The sequence below is a fragment of the Mytilus galloprovincialis genome, chromosome 5, assembly GCF_965363235.1.
Source record: "Mytilus galloprovincialis chromosome 5, xbMytGall1.hap1.1, whole genome shotgun sequence".
In the NCBI taxonomy this organism is placed as follows: Eukaryota; Metazoa; Mollusca; class Bivalvia; order Mytilida; family Mytilidae; genus Mytilus; species Mytilus galloprovincialis.
In genome coordinates, this window is record NC_134842.1 from 74573618 (window position 1) to 74599042 (window position 25425).

Here is a 25425-nt window from a genome sequence, read left to right on the forward strand (position 1 = left end):
AAATGTATCGTTAAACAGTTTTCTCTGTTAGCCTTCATTTCCGAAAATATCATTAACATTTCAATTATAAAACAAAATATTGTCGCAGAAATAACTTTCAATTATGTGATAGTCATATGCATATCGAATACGGAAGAATCGCCCTTAACAACGGAAAATCGTTTATCTACCATTAAAGGTTAGTATATTTACATGATCAATTCTAAAAAAAAATACATTTTCGAAGAAATACCTTTCAATTAGGTAAAAGTCATGCATTTTTCGAATTTGGAAGTTTCCCTTTAACAAAACTAAGACTCATTCTTATACCATAAAATGTTTGGGGACTTCAGTAGTTAAAGTAGATTGCTCTTTTTGTTATAATAAAACGGCCATGCAACAGCGCTTCCCATATTTATGACAGGACCCGACACTATTTCTGTGTTTCGGCAGTTAAGCTTGGGATATTCATTTTAAGATGCATTTTTTTTTTATACAATCAAATATGAAAATTATTCATGTAGATATTGATATATTTATATTTAAATTCGTACAAGAATCAAATACATATCCATATGGTCACAATACAAATGTTTTACTGGTAATTAGATAAAACATTACCGATTTAAAAGTATTGTTGCATGATTTACAGTGGCGCTGTTACTGCAGTAATCAAGTCGATTATAGCAAGCTACGCATTACAGTATGTCAATAGAATGTTAACGTCATACTTACGACCACGAATAAATTCGATCCTTTTGATCCTTTTGATTATTTGCTTTAATGTTACACCTAGCTATCATTTTCCCCATTACTTTGTTATCAATGTTTCATTTTAACGTCAAATCTGAATTGGAAAAATTTATGTTTGAATGTAGATATTTTTGGATCGCAAATTGCGTTCCTTTTTCATTTCTATAATTTAAATAGAAAAATCCATATACTAGATATTGTGTTTCTTGAACAAAAAAAACACGCTTTTTTTTATTTATCGTTCAACTTTATTGCTTCTACGTCTCAATTTCCGGAACATTTAGAAACTTTCAAAATTCTTAATACATGCCAGCAAGGTATACATTATCGCAGAAAATACTTTAAAGTGGTGTAAGTCATATATTTCTCGAGCAAATAAAAGTGTTTCTTTTTCAAGTTACATATTTACAGTGGCCATAGGGGCACTTAACCCCACCCCATTCTACACAATGTAATGGGTGATGAACCTGATTATCTAGATCGACATTTTTTGTTCACTAACTACAGCCTAATCATACGTGATTTATGACGTCTTTTTTGTTGATGTATAAATATTCGGTCTTTACTAATGGGTTATAAAAGATGTTCAGTGGCAAAATTATTTAATGTTTCTTTAAAAAAAAAACACTCCTGTTACGGTTTTTGATTTCTTGTCAACGTTTTTTTTCCATCGGAACAAACTTTTTTTGGGTCATTATCCAACAACAAAATATGTTTTTAATAACATGATACAGTATATATGTATAATGTCCTTGTTTTAATGACCATATATAAAAGTCTGAATGGGTTACGATGTTTGAAGGTATGATATAGTAAGATTTGTATAATGTCCTTGTTTAAATGACCCTATATAAGGGTATAAACTGGTTATTTTGTATAAAGGTATGATACAGTTTTACAGATAAAGGGACAAAAGGTAAGCAAAATTAGAACAAAAGAGAAACAAAAAAAGAAAAATGTAGAAGACACAATACATAGACGATGAACAGCATTAAAAAGAAAACAATAAGCAGCAAATTACGAAAAGAGAATCAAAAAATGTACGGGATATATAAAACAGAAATAAAGACCTCATTCCCCTTTACTCACAACCACCAGCACCTACAATCGCATTTGTACAAATGAAAATTATTAAGTATTGGCAATTTTATTATTAGTGTCTGATATCTATGAAAACGTCATCAATTGCAAATAAATCATATTGATCCTGATAAATCCATCAGAGTAAAAATATTATGAGTCATATATGATATACGAAATTCCTCGTGGATGATCTCGTTGGTTACTAAAATGACGTCTATTCACACGGAATGTTGATATATAATAACAAAGTCATCTGTTTTATGCTTCTTTATAATTTTTTCAAACTTGAAGAAGGTTTTGTATGTTTCTATAACACGCGAGATGATTTTGGCAGACAATGCCTCATTACGAGATTATTATGATGCGTTATGTTTGCAATCGTATATCATGTAATGTGAAAATAAATGTTTGATTTAAAGTATTGTATAGGTCACCTTACCAAGCAGTCCGGTTCACATTTCATGAAATCTCATGTAGATGTTTTTAAATTTGAAAGAAAAGAGGGTAGGGTATACGTCCTTGACATAAATAGGTACACTATTTCTTTACCGACAACACGCAATATACCGCACACGAATATATTATTTAAAGAACATCTATTGTTTATCCTGTTTATTCTTCAATAAAAGCTATGTTTTGGTAGATTTCATTGTTATTGGAATAGTACTAATATAAGTGTTCAACGAACTTCGTTTTGCCTAAAAACAAAATACCACTGAAAAAAAACAAACGTTATGCATAGGTATAAACATTATATTGAGAAACATGTGTGTTAGGTTAAGGGGACGCGACATTTAACTTTTTGAATGTCCATGGAAACCGAACGTGATTTGTTTTCTTTCCTTTAATTTTTAAACTTGATATAAGTAAAATTCTGGTGGAAAGAAAAAAAAAACCGTAAGTAACATTATTTAATATTACACTTTGCCCAAATGATTTATATCTGAGAAAGATTACACACACTCAACTGTGTCGGACGTAAACCCAAATGAAAGTCATACATCAATTAAATGTGTTATTGCTCTTACATAAGGTCGATTTCTATGGTTTATATGCAACGCCAATAAAATGTTGCATACCACATTGAACGCACCTATCTTGTTAAAATTAAAGTAACATTGCAGTTTGTGTATCTTTAATTACAGTTTGGGTCCTCGATGCTCGTCAACTTTGTACTTGTTTGACTATATAACTATTTTAATCTGAACGTCACTGTTGAGTATTATGTAGACGGAACGCACGTTTGGTGTATTCAATTATCATCCTGGTACCTTTGATAACTATTCGGTCGATTTGAAACTTAATTTTACAACAACACATATGTAGTTTTTTTTCATATCTATTATATCTTTCAACTTTTATGTAAAAAATATTCCCAAATCGTCTTTACAATACTATGTCTTTTTTTTTATACATACATTTGTACTGTAGACTAACATCCGTAATAATTTACGTATATTATGGTATATAGCATATTCGTCGTGTAAGAGTTGCAATTTTGTAAATGTTATAACTTGTACAAACATGGTGTGCATTTTTTAACTTGTATAATGAAAGAACACAAGTTATATTATTTTAGTATGTACATGGTAAAGCATGTGAACATGTACCTCTAAAGTTGGAGTTTCACATTCACGATTTTTACTGACGTATTTATTAGGATCATTCCGGATAAAAACTGGTTAAAAATCACGACAACAATCAGATATTGTTCAGGAAGTGACCAAATTAAGCCGTTTCCATCCGAACTTGTCCCAATAATCCCGTTCTCAATCCAAATCTTATCCGATTTTCATCTTTCCAAGGATTAAAAACGACCGAATTTATCCCGACAACGTACCGATTCTGCCGAATGCGATCCGACAGACATCAGACAATGACTAGACAGTGAACCGACGCTAATGATAGATATCCGTTAGAACACTGTCGCCTCATTTGGGATGATCAGGTACTTTCGGAAAATAATGCTATCACATGTACAGTCAGTTGAACCGAATTGCAAACGCCTTTGTCTGGACTCAGTCCTTTCGTGCTCTGTAATTTTTGGGCGAAGGTTTTATTGTCGAATTTCGTATTGATAACTGGACTGTTTAGGAACGGTTTCTTCAGTACGGTTAACATTCGAGATGCAATCTGGACTCAAACGGAAAATAACAGCAATGACAAATTCCGCCAGATGATGCCCGTTCTACAGGACATCGTCCAGAAAATACAGAACATTGTTAAAATTGTGATCCGATACAGCAGAATCTGTCACGACATAATCAAGAATGTTACGGGATGCAAATAACCGTCAGGGATGCTTGACCCATTTATCCGATTGGTAGGAATCTGTTATGAACGTATACCTGCGCGTTAAAACAATACTAGTACATTCCCGATCATTGTGGATCCGAAGTTTTTTACCTTTCGTGTCTTAGAGCTGTCTGATCTCAAACGGGATCAATAATCGGCAGTGTGTGAACCCCCGCATTACATAGTAAAGCATCTAGAAGAGTACCTCTTACATGGTATAATGATATTAACTTGTACACAATTTGGAAAATAAAGATACGTTTCTACTATTTTTCATATAAATGTCACCTAAAAGTCCTACCATCTACTGTGAATAGATACAACTTTGATGGGTTATCACGTACCTTATGATTTCACATATTTACACTTTTTACGACAATATTGTGTATTAACGTTGCATTTTATGTTAATTTGAAATTGGATAGATTATGTTTGAATGTCTGACAATAGCACGGCAAAAATACATTCTTGTTTGAATGTCTGACAATGGTACGACAAAATACATTCTTGTGCAACACAATTCTTTCGTAAAATATATATTCTTGACACTGTATCCTTTTCGATAAAGCAAAACCGTAGTGTAATAATGTACTGACTGTTTACGGACAGTCACTACGTGAACTTAATTTCAAACAATAACAATGTCCCACAGTGTGTTCTCTTTACTAACGCACTGTTAATAAACAATATGTTACACTTATTAAGTTTGACACCAATCTTTATATTCATTAAACATTGTATTTAATATTAAGAAATGTAAGGTCGAATTTCCTAGATTACTTTATTTCAGTGCAATATTTATATTCGTGCAAAGGTTCGGTAGAGACAATTGACGCGGAACAGGTGTAACAGATTTCAATAGTTGTGTTTTCTATATTAGGCAAACAATCTCAATAACGATAAATATTTTATTTTTCCTTTTGTTATGTTTACAAATTTTTCTTGATTTTATATCTGAGTAAAGAAAACAAATCTAGCAGATGTTGTTTTTAAAATATAGTTACGTAAGTCATAAATATATAGCATGTACGATCTAGGATATATATAAACATCAAATGTTACTCACGTAAACAATTGCTCCACTCCTTCAGTCTGTTGACATTGTTTACGGAATAATTTATAATTATCACGTCTTGACAGTATTATGTTCGCTCGGTTCTTTATTTAAAGTGATGTGAACAATTGAAATACAAACTTTAAATATTAAGTTTATTACGTTGCAGAAAATTATTGTTGCGTAGCACTTGAAATTGAACGTCCTTCAACTAAGTGATCAGTTGTTCTCCATTCATGTTATGTCTTTTGATTTTGTCATTTGTTTAGGGACTTCATGTTTATAATTTACTTCGAATGTCGATATTTTTGTTATTTAATTTTATTTCAAGACTAACAAAAGAATGAAATTATAAATTAATTTTGTAATGAATGCAATTGTTTCTGCAAAATATATGGATATATGGGTTTGCCTGTACTTAATTGTCTTTAGTGTTTTGTGTTCCTTTTACTACAAATATATATATATATATAGCTATTTGTATTTACTTAATATATGTATATGTCTGCCTATGTTAAGTGACATCTGCAAATAATACCGTGTCCATTGGATTTCTTATAATTAAAAACTATCAGGCATTATAGAATATGTATGAAGTGCCTAGAAAATCAACTAATGATGTAAGAGTAGATCTGATTCTTTACTTCCTCTCCAAGCGGGGCTTGAACTTATACATTTTATTTCTAACTTCTACCACAACACCGCCTAGCATTGCACAGACGCCGTATCTCCTTCTCTGACTATAGCCGATGAAAATCAGCTTCCGTTTCGGGCTTCACGTAGGAATTAAAAAAGGATATCTGATACAATACACGAAGTATTCTTAAGTATACAGGAATTTGCATTTATTCTTCTCTTCAGTATAATTACAGGATGCTAATATATGTTTATACATATATATCAATGAGAATGGAAACCTAACAAACAGACAAAATATTGTAAACTGAATGTCGTATCATATGTATCATGCTAAACATGTATAACAACTCATCAAATGTACTCGGCATGAATTAAGATGAAATACATCAATTACAATGTTACCCTATCGTTTTCCTTCAATGTCTGTATAACATTACTGACAGCCTCTTTAGTGATCACAATTTTAGGTTTAGCATAAACTTCAGATGGTTGTACCATGGAAGAACTCGTATCCAGCACTATGACAACATCTTTATCTTCCGGGTACGCAGCAGCCGCATAAGATGACCTAAGAGATCAAGACCATATTGACCTAAAGTAATTTATGTCATTGAAGTGTATATTGTTGCAGTGAGATAATTATTACACACACCAAACCAGCTTGAAACTTACATTCTTTTGTTCGATGTTTTACGCAAACTGAAAATCGTTTCCTCAATGCTCTTTAACTTTGTACTTGTTTGGCTTTATAACTATTTTGATCTGAACGTCACTGATGAGTCTTATGTAGACGAAACGCTCGTCTGGCGTATGAAATCCTAATCCTGGTACCTTTGATAACTACTATAAACGGATAACGCCAATGCTAAAAAAGAAAAAGACCAACCTACAAACAACAGTCACAAAACACAATATAGTAAACTAAACACTTGGCAATAATAACCCCATCAAAAAGGGGGTAGCTTTCAGGCACTCATACATAATGGATGTTCTTATTTATATACCCCAGTCAATGTATGGGGAAATTTGATCCGAGAGGGGGGGTATATAATTAACTGCCATTAAGACAACTACCTAAAATGAAATAAACTAGGATCGTAAAAGCTACTAGTAACTATGACGGCTTTTTGCTGTTTGTTTGTTTGTGCATGTGGTCTTATAGACGTCATTATACATTTTGCAAATTAGATATATAATAGGTTAATGAAAATATGTTATTCATTTTTATTATATAAATAGGGCCGTTAGTTTTCTCGTTTGAACTGTTTTAAATTGTCATATCGGGGCCTTTTATAAATGACTATGCGGTATGGGATTTGCTCATTGTTGAAGGACGTACGTTGACCTTTAGTTGATAATGTATGTGTCATTTTGGTCTCGTGTGGACAGTTGTCGTATTGGCAACCATACCACATGTTCTTTTTTTTATATTTAATCATATCATCTACGAAATAAGATATGCACAACACACAGTAAAACTTAAATACTTACGTGAAGCGTGGGTCAAAATTAATACATTTCTTAAATTTGTTTGCGGGATATATAACGGAAATTCCCTCCGTAGTACTATAGTGCTGCCACAACACGTTTGTGTTGTTTCGATAGTTTGTTTTCATTGTTTCTGTGATAACATATGTTGGATGCCTCAAATTTCTATTGGTGATTCGGGATTTGGTATAGCATGCTGTAATTAGATCTACCTGAAAAGAAAAGAAGATGGATTTATTTGTGATTACGTAACGTCTATTGGAAAATATTACATTTATTTCAATGACGTGAATACATTTACAATACATTCGTATGCAAATGTCCGTGTCAGCAATTTCTCAATTAAAATAATTTGTATACAAAATGTAACTGAACAATTTATCTTAATTCCAGTTCATATGGAAAAAAAACTTTCAATACCAGTAGAAAGAAAGATAGACAGTAACCAGATAATAAGATACTAATTATCTGCATTCCCATGGGACTTACTGTGCACCACTTTTTGCGGACCTCAGTTACAATGTATGCTCAAATCAGGAATTACCCATCGAAACACGTGCAGATATTTGGATGATATTTTGGCTGACGACAGTTTGTACACTGAAGAGATTTATCCAACTGATCTGACTCTAAATAAAGGTTATACAAAAAGTGAACACTGCCCTTTCCTTGGTCTGAATATCTATATCTTTAAATTTACGATAAAAGAGATCATTTTTCTATTGTTAATAATCAATTTTTAGATGGTGACATTCCCTTGTCACCATCTGATGTTGTTTACAAATCTCAACTTGTTCTATTCTCTCGTGTGTGTAACAACATATTTGATTTTAACGAAAGAAATCTCTATATTACTGACAAAAAATTTAACACCAGAGTTTTCAATATCACTGACTAGTCAAAACATTTACTAAATTTTATCATCGGTAAAAGGACATCATTCGTTAATATAAATCTACATGCAGAGATCTTTAACGTTCAGGTATTTTACATTTAATCTTTTATTGTAATATTCTATACAAAGCTGAAAAATGTCGTCATTCACCTCAAAAGCTAAGATCACCTTTAAACATTCTTATTCAGAAGGGATATAGTTACTATACTGTTGTCAGGTCATTCATGACATATTTTTGCATTATTATTGATTCACTGATATGGTCTTTGCATCGGAAATAAGCAGTATTTGGCATAATACGGGTTATGTTCTCATAATCTATCAATTTGTCAATCAGTTTAATTGAGGTATGGAGCTGGTATGTCAGTAACTGCTAGTAGTTCATTGGTAATGTATGTATCATTGTCATTGTGCTTTTTTTTCTGCCACCTATTTTAACATCGGACTTTGAATTTGAATTTTACTGTTTGTATGTTTGTTTATTCAAAAGTGACTATAGGTGAAGGAGAAGGGTTGAGATCTCACAAAACAAGTTTGCATGTGTCCCAAGTCAGAAGCCCCTGGCCTTTTTAGTCTTTATTTTAAATTTTAGTTCATTTATATGTTTTTAGCGTTGAGTGTTACGTCCATTTTCACTGAAAAGGTACATATTTTTGTGAAGGGCCAGCAGAAGTCCACCTCCGGGTGCGGGATTATCTAGTTGTATAAAAAACCCATAGATGGTCTTGTGCTGTTTTCTGCTCCTTGGTCGGGTTTGGTGTCTCTTTAAAAGAGGGACGAAAGATACTAGAGGGACAAATAAACTGGCAACGCCATGGCTCAAAATAAAAAAGACAAACAAACAAACAATAGTACAGAAGACACAACATAGAAAACTAAAAACTATGAAACACGAACCCAACCAAAAACTTGGGTGATCTTAGGTACTCCGGAAAGGTAAGCAGATCCTGCTCCACATGTTGCAACCGTCGTGTTGCTTATGTCATTAGAAATCCAGTAAATAGTCCCTGTTTCCATTTTCCATTCTATCTCAACTTGTTTTTGGTTAACGATTTGATTAAGATGCTAACATACCTCTGTAGAAATGGTTCTTTTTCTCAAAATTTTAAGTATCATCAAGGACATAAAATTGAGAAATGAAATGGGGAATGTGTTAAAGCTACAACCACCCGACCATAGAGCAGACAACAGCCGAAGGCCACCAATGGGTCTTCAATGTATCGACTAACTCTCGCACCCAGTATGACAAAATATAAGAACATAGTTTTACCTCTGTCTGAAATTCAGGTGCGTATGTTAATATATCGTCCGATAAGGAACAACACTCCTGGAGATCCGTATGGGCGTTGTCGGGTGTGTCTGCTTGTTGTATATTGTGTTTGATGTTAATAAGGAATTCATTCAAATCCGTAAACGAGGAATTCAAATTTTTCTTAAGCAGAAAATGGTGGATTAAACCTCATAAAATTATTGTTATGAAAAGTTGTAATTTTCAATCTATATTCTTAATCTTTTCTTTTTCAATTTTCAAAATAATTATCTTTAAACCAACAGGGGTAGTTTGATGTAAGATCTTTTTTACATTTTTTAAACACTGGAGTATCTACTTCATTCGATTCAATTGGTAGTGTAAAATATTTTGACTGACTTGGTAATTATAAACGCTCTAATTCAACCTTAAATATGAAAAATCTATGATCAAATATGCCTGTTAATACCACTGTTCTTTGGGTAGTCCATATTTGATCAGTTTTTCAATAATTATTATGTAGAACTACTATCATGATTATCTCACCTTAAATCCAGGATTTGTTAATTTTTGCCTTGTAAGATAATTGCCATAATTTGTGACATCTTCAGCTGTCTCATCGCGGTCTAAGTACTGAAAAGGGTTTTGAAATGCAGACTGGGAAAATTTCACACTACTTCGATCTAAAACGTAGAAGATATCTTTATTTTGACGTATATAGAAATGTAACGAGTTTTGTAGTTAGTTAAATAGCTACCTTGTGAAAAGTAAATTTTTCTGAACATTTCACCTTAATGCTAGTGTTCGCTTTTGTTATATGATTTGTTTTTAAAAGGAAACTGGGAACTTTGTTTACACTACTTCGATCTAAAAAAAAAAGTAGAACATATTCATTATATTGACATAGGGAGTTTCTTGCTGATCGGGTTGTTGTCTCTTTGACACATTCCCGATTTCCATTCTCAAGTTTATAGAAATGTAACGAGTGTTGTAGTTATTTAAATAGCTACGTTGTGTAAAGTAAACTTTTCTAAAAATATCAGTTGAACATTAGTGTACGCATATGTTACATATTTTGTTTTGACAAAAATTGAGAAGATGTGGTATGATAAAGAATACGACAATTTGTCATCAGAAATCAAACGACAAGAAGTAAGCAATTATAGGTCACCGAACGACCTTTAACAATGTGCATATCATATTAATTTATGTAAAGCAAACTATGCAACGACCCGAAATGAGAAAAGTAATTTAAAACAATTGAAACGAGAACTGATTGATTTTTGTACAAATAAAAAAAAACACTTTACATACCTGATGTTACTCGTCTTGAATAAAATTTGCAATCAGAAAAGGAGTCCTTCAAAAGGCTCCTATTGTGGTACATAAATACATTTTGTAAATCTACATCGCTGAGCTGGAATTGACTTTCGTCTATTTCTGAATAAGACTCGTCCACAAGCACAACACACAAGGAAAGATTACTCTGAGGTATCTAAAGATAAGACAAGAAAGTAGTATTGCATATGACATGGATGAATGAAAACAAGAATATATATTAGAAAAAATTCAAATAGCTAAATCAAAAGCTCAAACACATTAAACGAACGGAAAACAACTATTGTATTCCGAACATGGGACAGTCATATTATTATGTGGAAAATAGTGGTCTTAAATTTGTTTAAAGCTAGCTAAACATCTCACTTGTATCCTAGGTTTAAAATATAAAATGAAAAGAAATAAGTAAATGTTTAATCTTTTATAAAATATCACACTATTCATCGTATTGAATCAACTAGTTCAAACCAAATAAGACGTTTGAATGAAAACACAGCATTATGTGTAGTGTTTATACCTCATTTAATAGGAGTTCTTTTATACTGTAGAAACATTCATTTTCGTGGGGTTAAAATTTCGTGGTTTTGTCTCTCTGTAAGATTTCATGGGGATTTAATTTCGTGGTTTCCTTAAACTGGAAGTGGTTTTATATGGAAGTTAAATTTTCGTGGGGGTTTTAATTTCGTGGATATATTCTTTCCACGAAATAAACGAAATTAAATCCTCCACGAAAATTTCTGCTTTTACAGTAATTGTTTCCTGTTATTAAATTTCTATGTCAGTATCACATTTTTGTTTTCTTTGTCTGGTTAAGACAACTTTTACATGAACGTTCTAACAATCAGTCAGTCGACGTCATACGTACATCTCAATAGTCAGTTCATTTTTATCAAATTATTCATACTGTAGTGTAGATCAGCTATTCATGCAACGATTTTCTAGTTTTGGTAAACCTGTATTTTTACGTTCATTAACGTTGCTTTTATTTTGCTTCCATTTTCAATAACTTTGATTTAAGCGCTTCCAATGAGTGTTAACGAAAAGTTTATAAACATTTAAGTATTCTCTAAGGCATTCTGATGTGTTAAGCTGCTACTGTCAAATGATTTTAACAGGTTGATCGAACGTTGTTACAACATTGTCCAAGGTTTGGGGGAGAGATGGGCGCTTAAAACTTTGTTTAACTAGTAAATTCTATACGTTTGAGAAGCAGGATCTGCTTACCCTTCCGGAGCACCTGAGATCACCCCTAGTTTTTGGTGGGGTTCGTGTTGTTTATTCTTTAGTTTTCTATATTGTGTCATGTGTACTATTGTTTTTCTGTTTGTCTTTTTTTATTTTTAGCCATGGCGTTGTCAGTTTGTTTTAGATTTATGAGTTTGACTGTCCCTTTGGTATCTTTCGTCCCTCTTTTGATTGTCTACAGCAAAAAACCATTAGTTCAGAGTTTTTTTGTTTGTGATGTCTGTCATATGTGTTTTTCGTTTATCATGTTTATCGTTTGAATTGTTCCATACTTTAGCATGCCGGGCCTTTAATGCTGATCACATTGTTGATTTTACTCATTTTTCAGGCCTTATACAGTTGCTTAAATTAGAATCTGGTGGATAGTTATTGTATCTGCATTCGTCCCAAATCTCTTATAATGCTGTTCGATAAGCGATCAGATATAAAGTTTTAATTTCCTATAATTATAACATATACAGAATTAAACAGCGAAGATCCAACTTTATATGATTTTCATGAATGACTTTTGAAGTAATAAAATGTATAGAAACGTTAAGAATGATTAGTAAATACTTACTGAACCCCAATAGAAATATGCTGTAAGACTATCATCTCTGCTACCATCATTCACAAGTTTACCACTTGGTTTCGTAAAAAACTTCGTTAATGTTTTCTTTCCCATACCACCACTAAAAAAAAAAAAAAGAAAACAACACTATGTAAATGCAATACGTAATAAGTTATTCAAGAACAACTAAAAGCGAACATTTGATAACCAAGAAAATAGAAGAACCGTTTAATTTTTCTATGTCCAACGAACTATGAAATTAGGATCAAATCTCATTCGACATAAATCGAAAGATCATATCATAGGAATAAAATTGAGAATAGAAATGGGGAATGTGCCAAAGAGACAACAACCCTACCATAGAAAAAAACAACAGCAGAAGGTCACCAACAGGTCTTCAATGTAGCGAGAAATTCCCGCACCCGGAGGCGTCCTTCAACTGGCCCCTAAACAAATATATACTAGTTCAGTGATAATGAACGCCATACTAATTTCCAAATTGTACACAAGAAACTAAAATTAAAATAATACAAGACTAACAAAGGCCAGAGGCTTCTGACTTGGGACAGGCGCAAAAATGCGGCGGGGTTAAACATGTTTGTGAGATTTCAACCCTCCCCCTATACCTCTAGCCAATGTAGAAAAATAAACGCATAACAATACACACATTAAAATTCAGTTCAAGAGAAGTCTGAGTCTGATGTCACAAGATGTAACCAAAGAAAATAAACAAAATGACAATAATACATAAATAACAACAGACTACTAGCAGTTAACTGACATGCCAGCTCCAGACTTCAATTAAACTGACTGAAAGATTATGATTTCATCATATGAACACCAGGCACAATCCTTCCCGTTAGGGGTTTAGTATCATACCATCATAACATATATGAGAAGAACATAACCCGTGTCATGCCAACAACTGGTTTTTGAATAAATGTGTTTAGTTCCGATGCAAAGACCCTATAAGTGAATCAATATTAACGCCAAAATATGCAATCTTTAATGACCTGACAACAGTATCGTAACTATATCCCTTCTTAATAAGTCTATTCAAAGGTTTTGTTAGTTTTTGAGGTGAATACTGACACCTTTGTGCTTTATAAAGAATATTTCCATAAAACATTGGATGTGAAATACCTGAACGTATAAGAAGTCTGCATGTTGAGCTATATTTACGAATGATGTCCTTATACCGATGATAAAATTTAGTAAATGTTTTGACTAGTTTGTGATATCGAAAACCCTGGTGTAATAATTTTTCAGTAATACATAAATTTCTCTCGTTAAAGTCTAAAACATGTGTACTTAGTTTTTAGTTGATTGAACTTCAACTTCATCAACAACTACTTTGACTAAAAACGTTAACCCGACCATTTTCTATGCATTTTAAAATAAAAATGATATGATTTTTTAAACAGTAATTATTAAGACAAGAATTTGTCCATAGTACATGGATGCCCCACTCACACTATCATTTGTGGTCCATCAAAGTAGTTAAAAAAAACTCTTAGTTGCCTTTATATATCATAAGGAACAAGTTTACAAAGTTTCAAATTGATTGGAAGTCAACTTCATCAAAACTGCTTTGACCAATAATGTTAACCTAAAGCGGGACTAAGAGACGAACAAACGGACGCACAGACCAAAAAACAATGTTCTTTGGTGGGGCAGAATAAATAAAATCGTTCTAGGTTATCAAAATGTTTAACCTTAGGAGAAAATCCGCTTCATCGTTTTTGAATTGATTAAATTACTCTCTTAATAAATGGTCAAGATGACAGCCAGAAACTGTAACAATTACCCTGCGACATAACGTGCATTACTTGTTTATATACGAAATCACCTTTTCATTGACTCAATAACAGATTGAGCGTCTACTTCTCTTTCCAATACACCAATATCAACTAACACGGGGTCTTCGGTTGATTTTACAAAGGCTGCATTTGGCAACAATGGATGCATCAAAACTCTCCCAAGTCCATCTATTATAAAAGCATATGAATATTCATCTTCCGAAAAGTACTCAACTTCAGTTAAAAGTTCACTTATCTTCATATCTGTACACATGACTCCATGAAAACTAATGACGTTAACAGGACGGCATAATGATGTTATCAAACCTACAAAATATGTAATGTACATAAACAGTGGTGAGGCAATACTTATTTCTTATGTACATGTACATGTATGCAACCGTGCGATTTTTTCCAGTAATGTTCTATTTTTAAGTAAAATCTAATGCTGAAAAAATCCAAGTCATTCTTTCCTTATGGTTCAATTTCAGACATACTCAAAGGAGGAAAAAGTAAAATCACAAAAATACTGAACTCAGAGGAATATCCAATCGGAAAGTTCATAATCAAATGGCAATATCAAATGACAAAACACATTTAAAACGAATGGACAAGAAAGAAGAAGAAATTGAGTATCATTTACATGAAACTGTATACAACAGAATGAATGTACGATAACAAGTTAGCAGTATTTATAATGAATGTACGATAACAAGTTTGCAGTTTTTGGACCTTTTGGATTATAGCTCTTCATCTTATATATAAGCTTTGGATTTTAAATATTTTGGCCACGAGCATCACTGAAGAGACATGTATTGTCGAAATGCGCATCTGGTGCAAGAAAATTGGTACCGTTAATTTTATTAGCAGAATTCATAATGAATGTAAGATAACACGTTAGCAGTGGTCATAATGAATAAACATATGTGCAATGAACGCATATATTTGCTCACACGTAAAAATGTAGATTTTGAATGTTTTAAATGTTTTGAAAGAACTAAACAATATGTGAATATTTCTTATGGATTTGTAAAATAATAAATGACCAGTCGTGTAACAAAATTCTTTTTAAGTTCATGACTCTAGAATGACTATTTAAGATATCGGTTCAATTTTAATCAACTGGCCCGTAAATTATCAATTAATGTATCTGTAATAATGTCCGAGAAACAAACAACCAATGTAAACATTAAAGACATTAAAAGACCATCAATCATTAATACAAAATGAATCTGAGCTTTTTAAGATGAAGATATTTTCTTATATTGGTAAACCTTTAATGAATAGTTCCCATATGATCAAGCTTATACAAAAGTACTGGGTACTGATATGGTAGTAGATTTTGGTTCTAACAGTTCAACAGTAGATATGTCGACTGAGTGGTAGAAATAACTTTTTTTCAATTTTTTACTGCAATTGATGCGATTTCGAGAATTTTTTTTCTTCGAAAAAGTAAAATTCAACAGATATCCTTGACATAATGTCAATTTATGTCACGGAAACATTAAAATAAAGGTGACAAATACTGACAAAATATTGCACCAAGTCTTACCAACTTTTGAGAACTGATCGACATAAGGAACAGTGAATGTTGATTGATCTGACTGGCTACTTGTAGGCAGATACATATAAAATGTGGCCAATTTGGTGGAAAGAAGTTTCTGGTTATTCTGGTTAAAATCTTCGAAATGACCAACCTGAAAGAATTGTTTACATCATTTTAAAATATCAATAAGGAAACTGTATCACTTAATTGTGTCCGGTTTCTGATTTATAGACCAAGTTATCAAAATCAATAAAAACGCATTAATATAAAAATAATTAAATTGGCAAATTAGATGCCCGACGTGGGACAGCAACAAGATTATGTATCGGAATTAAAACATTTAAAAAAAAAAAAGCAAAACCTTTTTTCAAACTGCATTTTTATTCTAACACTAAGATAAACATTTAATTCAATATTTGAAAATCAACTTATTATAAGTAACATCAGTATGTAATTGAATAATAGACAATCACTTAATTTGATTAAAACGTATCCGACTTTTCTCGGATTTGAGATAAGAAATTGTAAATATTTTAAGAATACCAATTGTGAAATTCTAATTTTACTGAAACGAATTTTTTATCGACGCCTTCATTGACTGATGATCTCAGTATATACAAAAAATAATGGGATACTCACGGACTTAGGTCCAATTGAAAGATCTTGATTGGCCATTTTTGTTAATTGTATTTGTGCATCCTGATCTTTTGGATTTAAAATAAGAAATTGATATATCATTACTACATATTTTCAGTTAAAATATTTCGGAAAGAACTTATAAAGAATTTCACAGAAAATTCAAAGAAAAGCTTTTATCTATAGGCAAAATCAAAATCCAAAACACATCAAACGACTAGAAAACAACTGGTATGTTTTAAACTAGGTACATGCTTTTCTTCATGTACAAAATGTTGAATTAAACCCGGCCTTATAGCTAGCCAAACCTCTTATTTGTATGACTGTGGTATATAATTTCTTGTTGTCATTTTTTTTTATATTGACAACAATGTTTGAGCAAAACAAAAAGACATCATATTCTAAAATGTCAAAAATGAGAGTACGGCAGTCAACCTTCAAAATGACATATAGACAAAGCACGATTGTAAAAATTAAACACAAGACTACACACAAGTTGATTGCATCATATGACTTAGCAGCTTTTTACTGCACTTGCTATAATAAACCAGTTCATAATTTTTTCCACATACATGATGGTCATCATGTATATCTTAACTGTGAACATACTTCTTAAGTACAAATTATGAGACATAATTGTGGAAGAGGGAATAATTATATAAAAAAAATAACCTTGTCCTATCAGGTATGTGAAGATTGATATTTTGTTCTGTAATTTGGCATTCTCTTCACTTATTACTAGAACAGGATCTCTTCCTAATGTTGATTTTCCATCAGTTATGAATAAAATCACTTTCACTGAAATGAAATCATAAATGTCCTAAAATGTATATCTATTTAATCATCAGATAATTACATTGTGTAATTTTTTTTATTTTGTAGCTTTGGCTTAAAATTGCGATTAGTATATTTTACATGCCACATTCTCTGTGTGCTTGTCCATCAACAGGAATCTGTATTTCGGTGGTAAACTCACTCATAATGTTGGCCCTAAATGTCTTTTTTTTTTACTGCGATGAAGTTGAGAAAATTGTCAAAACAGATCTTTAAATGTCCAATTATTGAAGTTATGAAATGTTCATGACCAATTACTGCATTAGTGATGTATTTCAGACATCACAAATGTGTATGAATTTGTAAACGCCTGATTTCTGACATAATTTGGTGAGATACCTAGTTCTTTACTTTTCAACCAAAATTATAATGGTCCAGATGGCGCCACATATAAAATCATGAAATGTCTTATTTATTCTAACATTTGAATGGATTTTGCTATTGAAAAAATAAATTAAAAGCCTAAATTACATGTATTTTTTTACACTTAAAGTAATGAAGAGATTTACCCGAAATATATCCGACTCTGTTCAAAAACAGGAGGTTTCGTGTTAATTATTCTTTGATTTTCTATGTTGTGACTTAATACTTTTATTTGTCTGTCTTTTTTTCCCTTTTATCTACGACGTTGATAGTTTGTTTTCGATCTACATGTATGAGTTTGAATGTTCCGCTGGTATCTTTCGCCCCTTTTTCATTAGACGTACTTTTGTATAAAAGAGGGACGAAAGATACCAAAAGCACAGTCCAACTCATAAATCGAAAATAAACTGACAACTCCATGGCTAAAAATGAAAAAGACAAACAGACACACAATAGTACACATGACACAACATAGAAAACTAAAGAATTAATAACACGAACCCCACAAAAAACTAGGGGTGATATCAGGTTCTCCGGAAGGGTAAGCAGATTCTGCTCCACATGTGGCACCCGTCGTGTTGCTTATGTTATCATATGACAATACATAATATACCTCTGTTATCGTTGTCCAAAGTGTCGTTTGAGGAATGGAAGTAATTGAAAGCCGCTAACAGAGCCTTTTCATAGTTTGAGTCTCCTGTGGTACCAGTGTTTAATGTAAAGATATGCTGCTTCAATTCATCTGTATTTTCCTTCGTTGCAAATGCTAAATCGTTTTCATAACATGAATGACTGGTTGACGGCATCGATGGTGTTTTTGCCTCCTTGTCATATGAAACAAGTCCAACCTGTAAAACATGTAAGTAGTAAAAAAAATGTTCACATGTCAAAGTACTTAAACCGTTGAAAACAATTCAAAGAATGACTGAGTGTTGCTCTCTTGGAAAAGAATGAATGTTGTGTACGAGATCGATGATGACACGAAAATAAAACACAAACACAAAAGTCATATAAACCCAAATTAAAACGAAATAGCACTTTTATCGATTTCTTCATCTCATTATTATTACGTAATAGCATGAATATATTCAGGGCAGAGCATTTAATCCCGTGACCCAAAAAATAGACAAATATATGAACAAATATCATTAGATTGACAACAATGACTGAGTACAAGCAGGTGCTGCAATATGGTTATTAGTTCTGGTTTCCCAAAGCATCTAATGATATTCGCCTCTTTATAATCTAAAGGAATATGGTTATTTTCATCGTTCGTACTCCAAAATGAAAATTACTTCACATCATTGGTTGAATTTGTACTATGTAGTACCTATTTTAACCAATCACAACGTTTTGGTATACACATTTTGAAAATATTATCCAGAATGCATAAGATTCTGAAACGACGAATTAACTGACTAGTACTGTAACTCTTGTTTTACAGACATGTACATATGCATACTTACTCTGTCGTTCGGTTTAAGCGTTTGAATGACGTTATTTGCTGCCTCTTTAACAATGACCATTTTTGTTTTGGCTGTTATACCAGATGGTTGTTTCATGGAGGAACTGGTGTCAATTACAAGGACAACATCCTTATTTGTAGGGGAAGCTGCTGAGGCATATGAAGACCTGTCATGACAGAATTGTAAATAAAAATTCTTACACATGTATAAGTACTATATATACCATGGTTTTTACGAGTTAACATATTTAAACAAACGAATCCGAAGGATGAGTTTGTTTAAATATGTTAATGAGTAAGACACATGGTATATAAAATTTGTAATATAAATAAAATGATTGACAGCTTCAAAACCTTCAACTTATATTAGAAATTGATCACGTTACAGTTTTATCCAATGAAATGGAAGCTCGCGCAAGTCACTTTTGCGCTTCGTGTATGATCGTCTGTGTATTTCATGTAATAGAACCCCTGAATTTGCAGAAAGTAAGAAAATGTCAGATTTTCCCATTTTTTTTTAGTTTTGCGCCCCGTGTATGATTGTATGAGCAGGTAATTTCATAATGTCATCCGACTGAGGTAAACAAAAAATGTCGGATTCCAGCGACAAGGATTAAATGATTATTCTAATGACGGTAAGAATTGTTTTTCTTTGTTTGTTTTCAATGTATCATACAAAAATGTTTTTCTTCCGTTATTTTATTAGATTATTTATTAAAACACAATTTTAATGATAACACAATGTATTTAAACAGTGGCGGATCCAGGGGCGTAGATAGTGTACGTCCCCCTAATTGATTGCAAAAAAAAAATCATATTTTTTTCACAGATATTTGTAGTTGATATTTATTCCTTTTTCTATAGGTACCCCCCTTTTTATATCGAAATTTAATTGAATTTTCGCAAAGGAAATGATAGTTTTACATTTAATTTTTTCAAAACTGAAAGAAGAAACATTTAGTAATTGTTTCCAAAATTAAGGGAATTCGTAACAATCCTATAGTTTGAAAAAGGTTTCTTAAAATGTGGTACACATAATTTATTGCTTTTTCTTATAAAATGAAAACAAAGGAAGATCTTGATCTTTTAGTTCGTTTTACGGTTTTCTAAATATTTTAGAGGCGGATACATTAAAAAAAAGGTGGAGCTTCAGCCATGGAATAACATGAAAATGAATATGTTATACCATGGCTGAAGCTCCGCCTTTTTTCCTTTGGATTTTAGTTGAGTTGCATATTTAATTAGCAAAGTATGGTACAACATAAATTTGCATATAATATACCATGGTTTTCCCTCACCACACTTTTTAAGCAAATTATTTCATAAAAACATCAAAGGAAAAAAATCCAATTTATGTTACAACACCCAATATATTTTTGCCATCATCCATGTCATTTTATCTCTTCTAGATATTTGCATTTAGATTAAATCTCTCAACTCCGTATTATTCTATACTAATACCTGATTGTATTGTGTGAGAAATTGTTCATGATATCACACTTCTTTGCTCTATTTTGAATAGGAGTTCTAATGATTCCTTGTTTTTTTGTTTGCTAGCTTGATTTGTCTCTTCATAATAACAAAATAAAGGCTCCAGCTGTTGTCTGCGCTATGGTCGGGTTGTTGTCGCTTTCACACATTCCCCATTTCCTTTCTTAATTTTATTGCTAAACTAATGTTGACTTGAATTAATTATATTGAGAGCATACTGTAATGTTCTAATTTGTATGTTAAAATACTTAATTACAGATATAACAATTCTATTCAAACTTACGTGTATCTAGGATCAAAGTTTTGACAATTTTCCCAATTAGTTGCAGGATAAATAACAGATACTCCTTCTGTTGTACTGTAATGCTGCCATAAAACGTTCTTGTTTAAGTCGTAATTGTTTTTCATGGTTGCACTGATTTGATCTGTCGGATATTTTAAGTTGTCCATTACAATAGGCGAAGTTGTTACACACGCTGAACGGACGTCTACCTTTAATATAAATCGGCAAACATCGGTTGATTCCGCTTCTCTCCATCTTTTAGATAGAGGTACGGAATCGGCCGAGTTGCTACGAATGCCTAACATATAATTATGGATGCTTGCTTCTGACATTCTCAGTGGTAACTTGTAGAGTATTCCAAATCAATTCTTTAAATTTTAAAAATCACCTTTATTTTTTTTCAGTCTAATTGCAGTATAAAGCCATGTATACAGCGATTTGTCTGCCAAAAACTTTGATATTTTAAATGATTGTATCTCAAAAAAGCAAACCCCTGTACCAAGTCAGGAATATGACAATTGTTATCCATTTGTTTGATGTGTTTAAGCTTTTTTATTTTTCCATTTTATTAGGGACCGTTTTGAATTCAGTATATTTGTGATTTTTCTCTTTTTAAGTTAAAATGTTTTTAGAATAAAATGGACTTTATTTTTTAAATGATTTTTGTTAGATTTTGGGCCAAAAAAAAACTTATCTCAGTAAAAGTATCAAATTATTTAACTTTTTCGTGCTGTGTGAGTACAGGAAGAGAAAACGAGTTTTTTTTAAAGGGTTTGAGCAGAAGTCTGTGTTAGTTTTTTGTTTACCTTTGTTTGGAACTTTGGTATGTAGGTAAGATGGTCGTCTGGTATATCACAACATCTTGGAAGACTCGAACTATCAGTATCCGTATTAACGCTCACTATTTTATCTTTTACATCGGTCAACACTTTGTTCAATTGTGTTAACGATACATCGAGACTAGACTGAATCTGTGATAAAAAATAGTGTTACATTACAGATGTCATTATTAAATTAGATTGATTAGTTGATTGATTACTTGAATCAGTGTCGCCGATGCATTGACAATACCGCTACGATTTATACGAAGTAAGTTCATGTGAATGTCAATTTGAACATTTTTCATTCCTCAGTATCAAGTAAACAACATATCTCATCTCATTTCCAAGTTGGAACTTAAAAAGTGCAATATAAACATAAGAATTAAACGTTAAAAGTATGACATGAGATATGTATAGTGATGTGATAGTACCCCTACCAGTCTTTCTTAGTATAGATAAATAGCGGCATATAAAACAAAGCTCCTATTACCCCCAGTTTTTGGTGTGGTTCGAGTTGCCCAGCCTTTTTTCTATGTTGTGTACAATTAGTTGTCTGTTTGTCTGTTTGATTTTTTTTCCTTTTTTAGCCATGGCGTTTTCAGATCATTTTCGATTGATGAGTTTGAGTATCCCTCTTTCGCCCCTATATTACATCATTGTAGGTTCAGGTATATTGATATTATTGTACCAATTTGTGTTACTTTCAAAAAAAAATACCAACATTGTCACGTTACTAATAAAATGTAGTATTTAAAAAAAATAGTACAAAGATAATCCAGGCGGTATTAAAAAACTGTGGTGCGGTTATAAGTTAAAGTCCTGAGCAGCTGAAACCAAATGTTGACCTAATGGTTTTACAGACTTTGAACTTGAACGTTTTAAAAGTTGTAACTCCTCTGAAACCATACAAAGTCGGAAATATTTGTGATATGACGTATCAATGTAGTGTTTTGTACCTCCTACACTTGTCTTTGGAACATTTTTTTCCCCAGAAAACGCTAACTTTTGAGAAAATATCAAAATTTGGAGACCGCTTTCAATCCTTGTCTTATACGCTTTCGAACATACATAGTCGACTTACTTCCTGCGACATTTAAAAACTCTTTGTTTCAACACTTGTCTAATATGTACCGTGTTTTTTGTTTTGCAATTGCAATTATTTAGGTAACTTTTTGGTACATCTTATCGATATTTCATCATTTCAGTAACTCTTGTAACGGTTTATAATTACATTAGATGTATGTTTCATTACAACTAGAACACACCCGTGATATCGCGGGTCCGTGACTGAATTAAAGTATATAACTATGCGCAAGCCTTATTTTAGTATTATTTTTTATCTGATAAAGTCATGCCGATTATAAGATACACAGTTTTCTCTGCTTTCAAATCTTTCTGTTTGAACCCGTCGAACTGGAACTTATCAATTATTGGTAATATTAATTATTTGGATAACAAAAGGTCCTGGAATGGAGTATTTTTTAATCAACAACATTGTTCTATGTTAGTCATAAATAAAGTTGAATTCTTTGATTCACTGTTTTATGTCATGCCCGCTAACAAATTGAAAACGGTTCCTATATACACCTTATTTTTGGTTCAGATTTTTAGTATTCGTATTATTATCTTAGAAAGTCTTACTGATTAAAATACTACAATAGGTAACAATTTGACAATGATTGCATTTAGTAGTGTCAACCCTGTGATTATGATCCGTGTATATAGCATAATCATAAATACACCGTTTTGTGGTGCACCTGTTAGATGCGGAACGTACAGATAAGGTAATAGGTAACAGGTGAATATACTATTGGTATCGGTATCGGACTCGACCCGGAACTTCTTAATTATTGGCAATATTAATTACGTGGAAAACAAAAGGTCCTGGAGTGGTGTAATTTTTAATCTACACCTTTGTACTATATTAGTTATATATAAAGCTGAATTCTTTGATTCGTCGTTTTTACGTGATGACGGCTGACAAATTGGACCTCGTAATTTTAGTATTATAAATACGTTATGATTGACTACAATACTGCAATCTCGCGTTATTCCCTAATCAACTTCACTTAAGAAATAATTGATGCAAGCTATACTTTATTGTAGTTTTAACATGGGTAGGCATTATATTCGTGAATATTTTTGCCTGCGCTTCATTCAAAGTGTACTTCGGTCAACACTTGTACACCCCAATGAAGTTACAAAAGAAGCATTCAATTCTTAAACACTGCTTTTGATTACATCATTTAAACTTCCAGTCTTCTTACCCGTTCTAACAACTGGTTTCCTGTGTCTGATTTTGTTTCATAAGGAAAATTGTTAAATTTATCCTGAAATAAAATGAAATTACTTAGATAATGATTGTTTTATACCATTTGTATTGTATAACGTTTTGTTTTTGCTCATTAGAAACCATAATCTCATCAACATACGAAGTCAATCATGATATACATATAATATTATGTTAGTAAAACATATGTAAGGTGTATGCTTGTCAGTTAAGAACATAATGAATATGTAAGTAAATGTAGATCACCGTACAACCTTCAACAATGAGAAATTTCTATACCTAGTACAATGTATAAGCCATCAATACCAAAAACAGGAAAACGAAAAAAACAAACGAAACGGAAAACCAACCGACAAATCTGAAAGACCGCAATTACACTAACGACAACTACGAAATTGCAGTCTCCCATGTCTATTTTGAAAACAATTGTACTTCATTGGCCTATCTTGGTCATAATAGATACACGATTGTTAAACAGTTTTTCAGTAAATTTTATGTTTATAATATTCCACTGATTTGTAATATCATATATACATAACAATCTTTATAAATTAATCTTTTCTATTTGAATTCATTTTATAAAAAAAAATACTTGATATACATTTAAATTCAAAATCTTTTAATGGTTTCACAGAGGAAACCCATGTCCTTTCATTACCTGTATATAGTTTACACCAATTCCCTCCTTGACCTTTCTTAGTTCAGCTGCTAGTAAAGCGCCATCTATACTGTCAACTGCAGTTACAGTGGTACATGTATATAATCCAATCAGAAACGTCAATACAAGAAGCATTTTCCTCTGTTAAATTAATGCAACTAAAAACTAAAACTGTTGCCTGCAAAAGAGAATGACATGTGACTTTCTTAACGTTTGTAAAGATGATTTTTTCTATTTGTAATTTTCATATATCTGTTTCGAAACCAGTATAATTTTTGGTAATGTCACTGTGGAAAAATAGACAAAAGTTGATTTTTAGATATTGTGGACATTTTGTAAAAGATTATGTAATATCACTGTTTTTGTTATATTTGTGACATTTTGTGCCAGGTCCGGGTCGTGTTGACTTTTCAGCTCAACACGCTTCCCTGATACCTCAAAGCAGCAAGCGAGTTACCAGTTCTCCAGAGACGTAAATATATATGTAGCAGAAGTGCGGTGATGGAATAAAACTTCAGGCCACAGTGGAGACCATGGTTTTTCCTGATGCGTCAGACTCCAGCGTGCGCCAGATTTTGGAATCAGCATACAAAAACTATTTGTTTTGTATCAAGTAAGAAATGTTTTAAGTGTCATAACGTAGGACATTACGCCCGAATGTGTGTATCTCG

General features: G+C 32.1%; 2 protein-coding genes and 1 long non-coding RNA gene across 4 annotated transcripts in view; all 3 read right to left on the reverse strand.

Annotated features, from left to right (window-relative positions):
* The window catches only part of LOC143076400 (uncharacterized), a 263485-nt gene extending 258048 nt beyond the window's left edge, over nt 1-5437 (reverse strand). The window contains exon 1 of one of the 2 annotated variants that reach the window (XM_076252146.1): nt 5177-5437. The gene's annotated coding sequence lies outside the window, so the exon portion shown is untranslated. The remainder of the gene's footprint in view (nt 1-5176) is intronic. The other variant, XM_076252147.1, reaches the window with a different exon arrangement.
* A 565-nt stretch (nt 5438-6002) lies between these two features.
* On the reverse strand, nt 6003-9593 carry LOC143074721 (uncharacterized). The gene is made up of 3 exons (XR_012978033.1): nt 9457-9593; nt 7295-7503; nt 6003-6371 (listed from the first exon to the last, which is right to left on the reverse strand). It is a non-coding gene; the product is annotated as an uncharacterized LOC143074721 (long non-coding RNA).
* A 6034-nt stretch (nt 9594-15627) lies between these two features.
* On the reverse strand, nt 15628-24927 carry LOC143074142 (VWFA and cache domain-containing protein 1-like). The gene is made up of 10 exons (XM_076249689.1): nt 24755-24927; nt 24074-24136; nt 21792-21956; nt 20986-21194; nt 19213-19378; nt 18360-18594; nt 17222-17347; nt 16553-16617; nt 15920-16064; nt 15628-15641 (listed from the first exon to the last, which is right to left on the reverse strand). The coding sequence occupies exons 1-10, from the start codon at nt 24887-24889 to the stop codon at nt 15628-15630; spliced, it is 1323 nt and encodes a 440-aa protein (XP_076105804.1). The 5' UTR covers nt 24890-24927.
* Between the last annotated feature and the right edge of the window lie 498 nt (nt 24928-25425).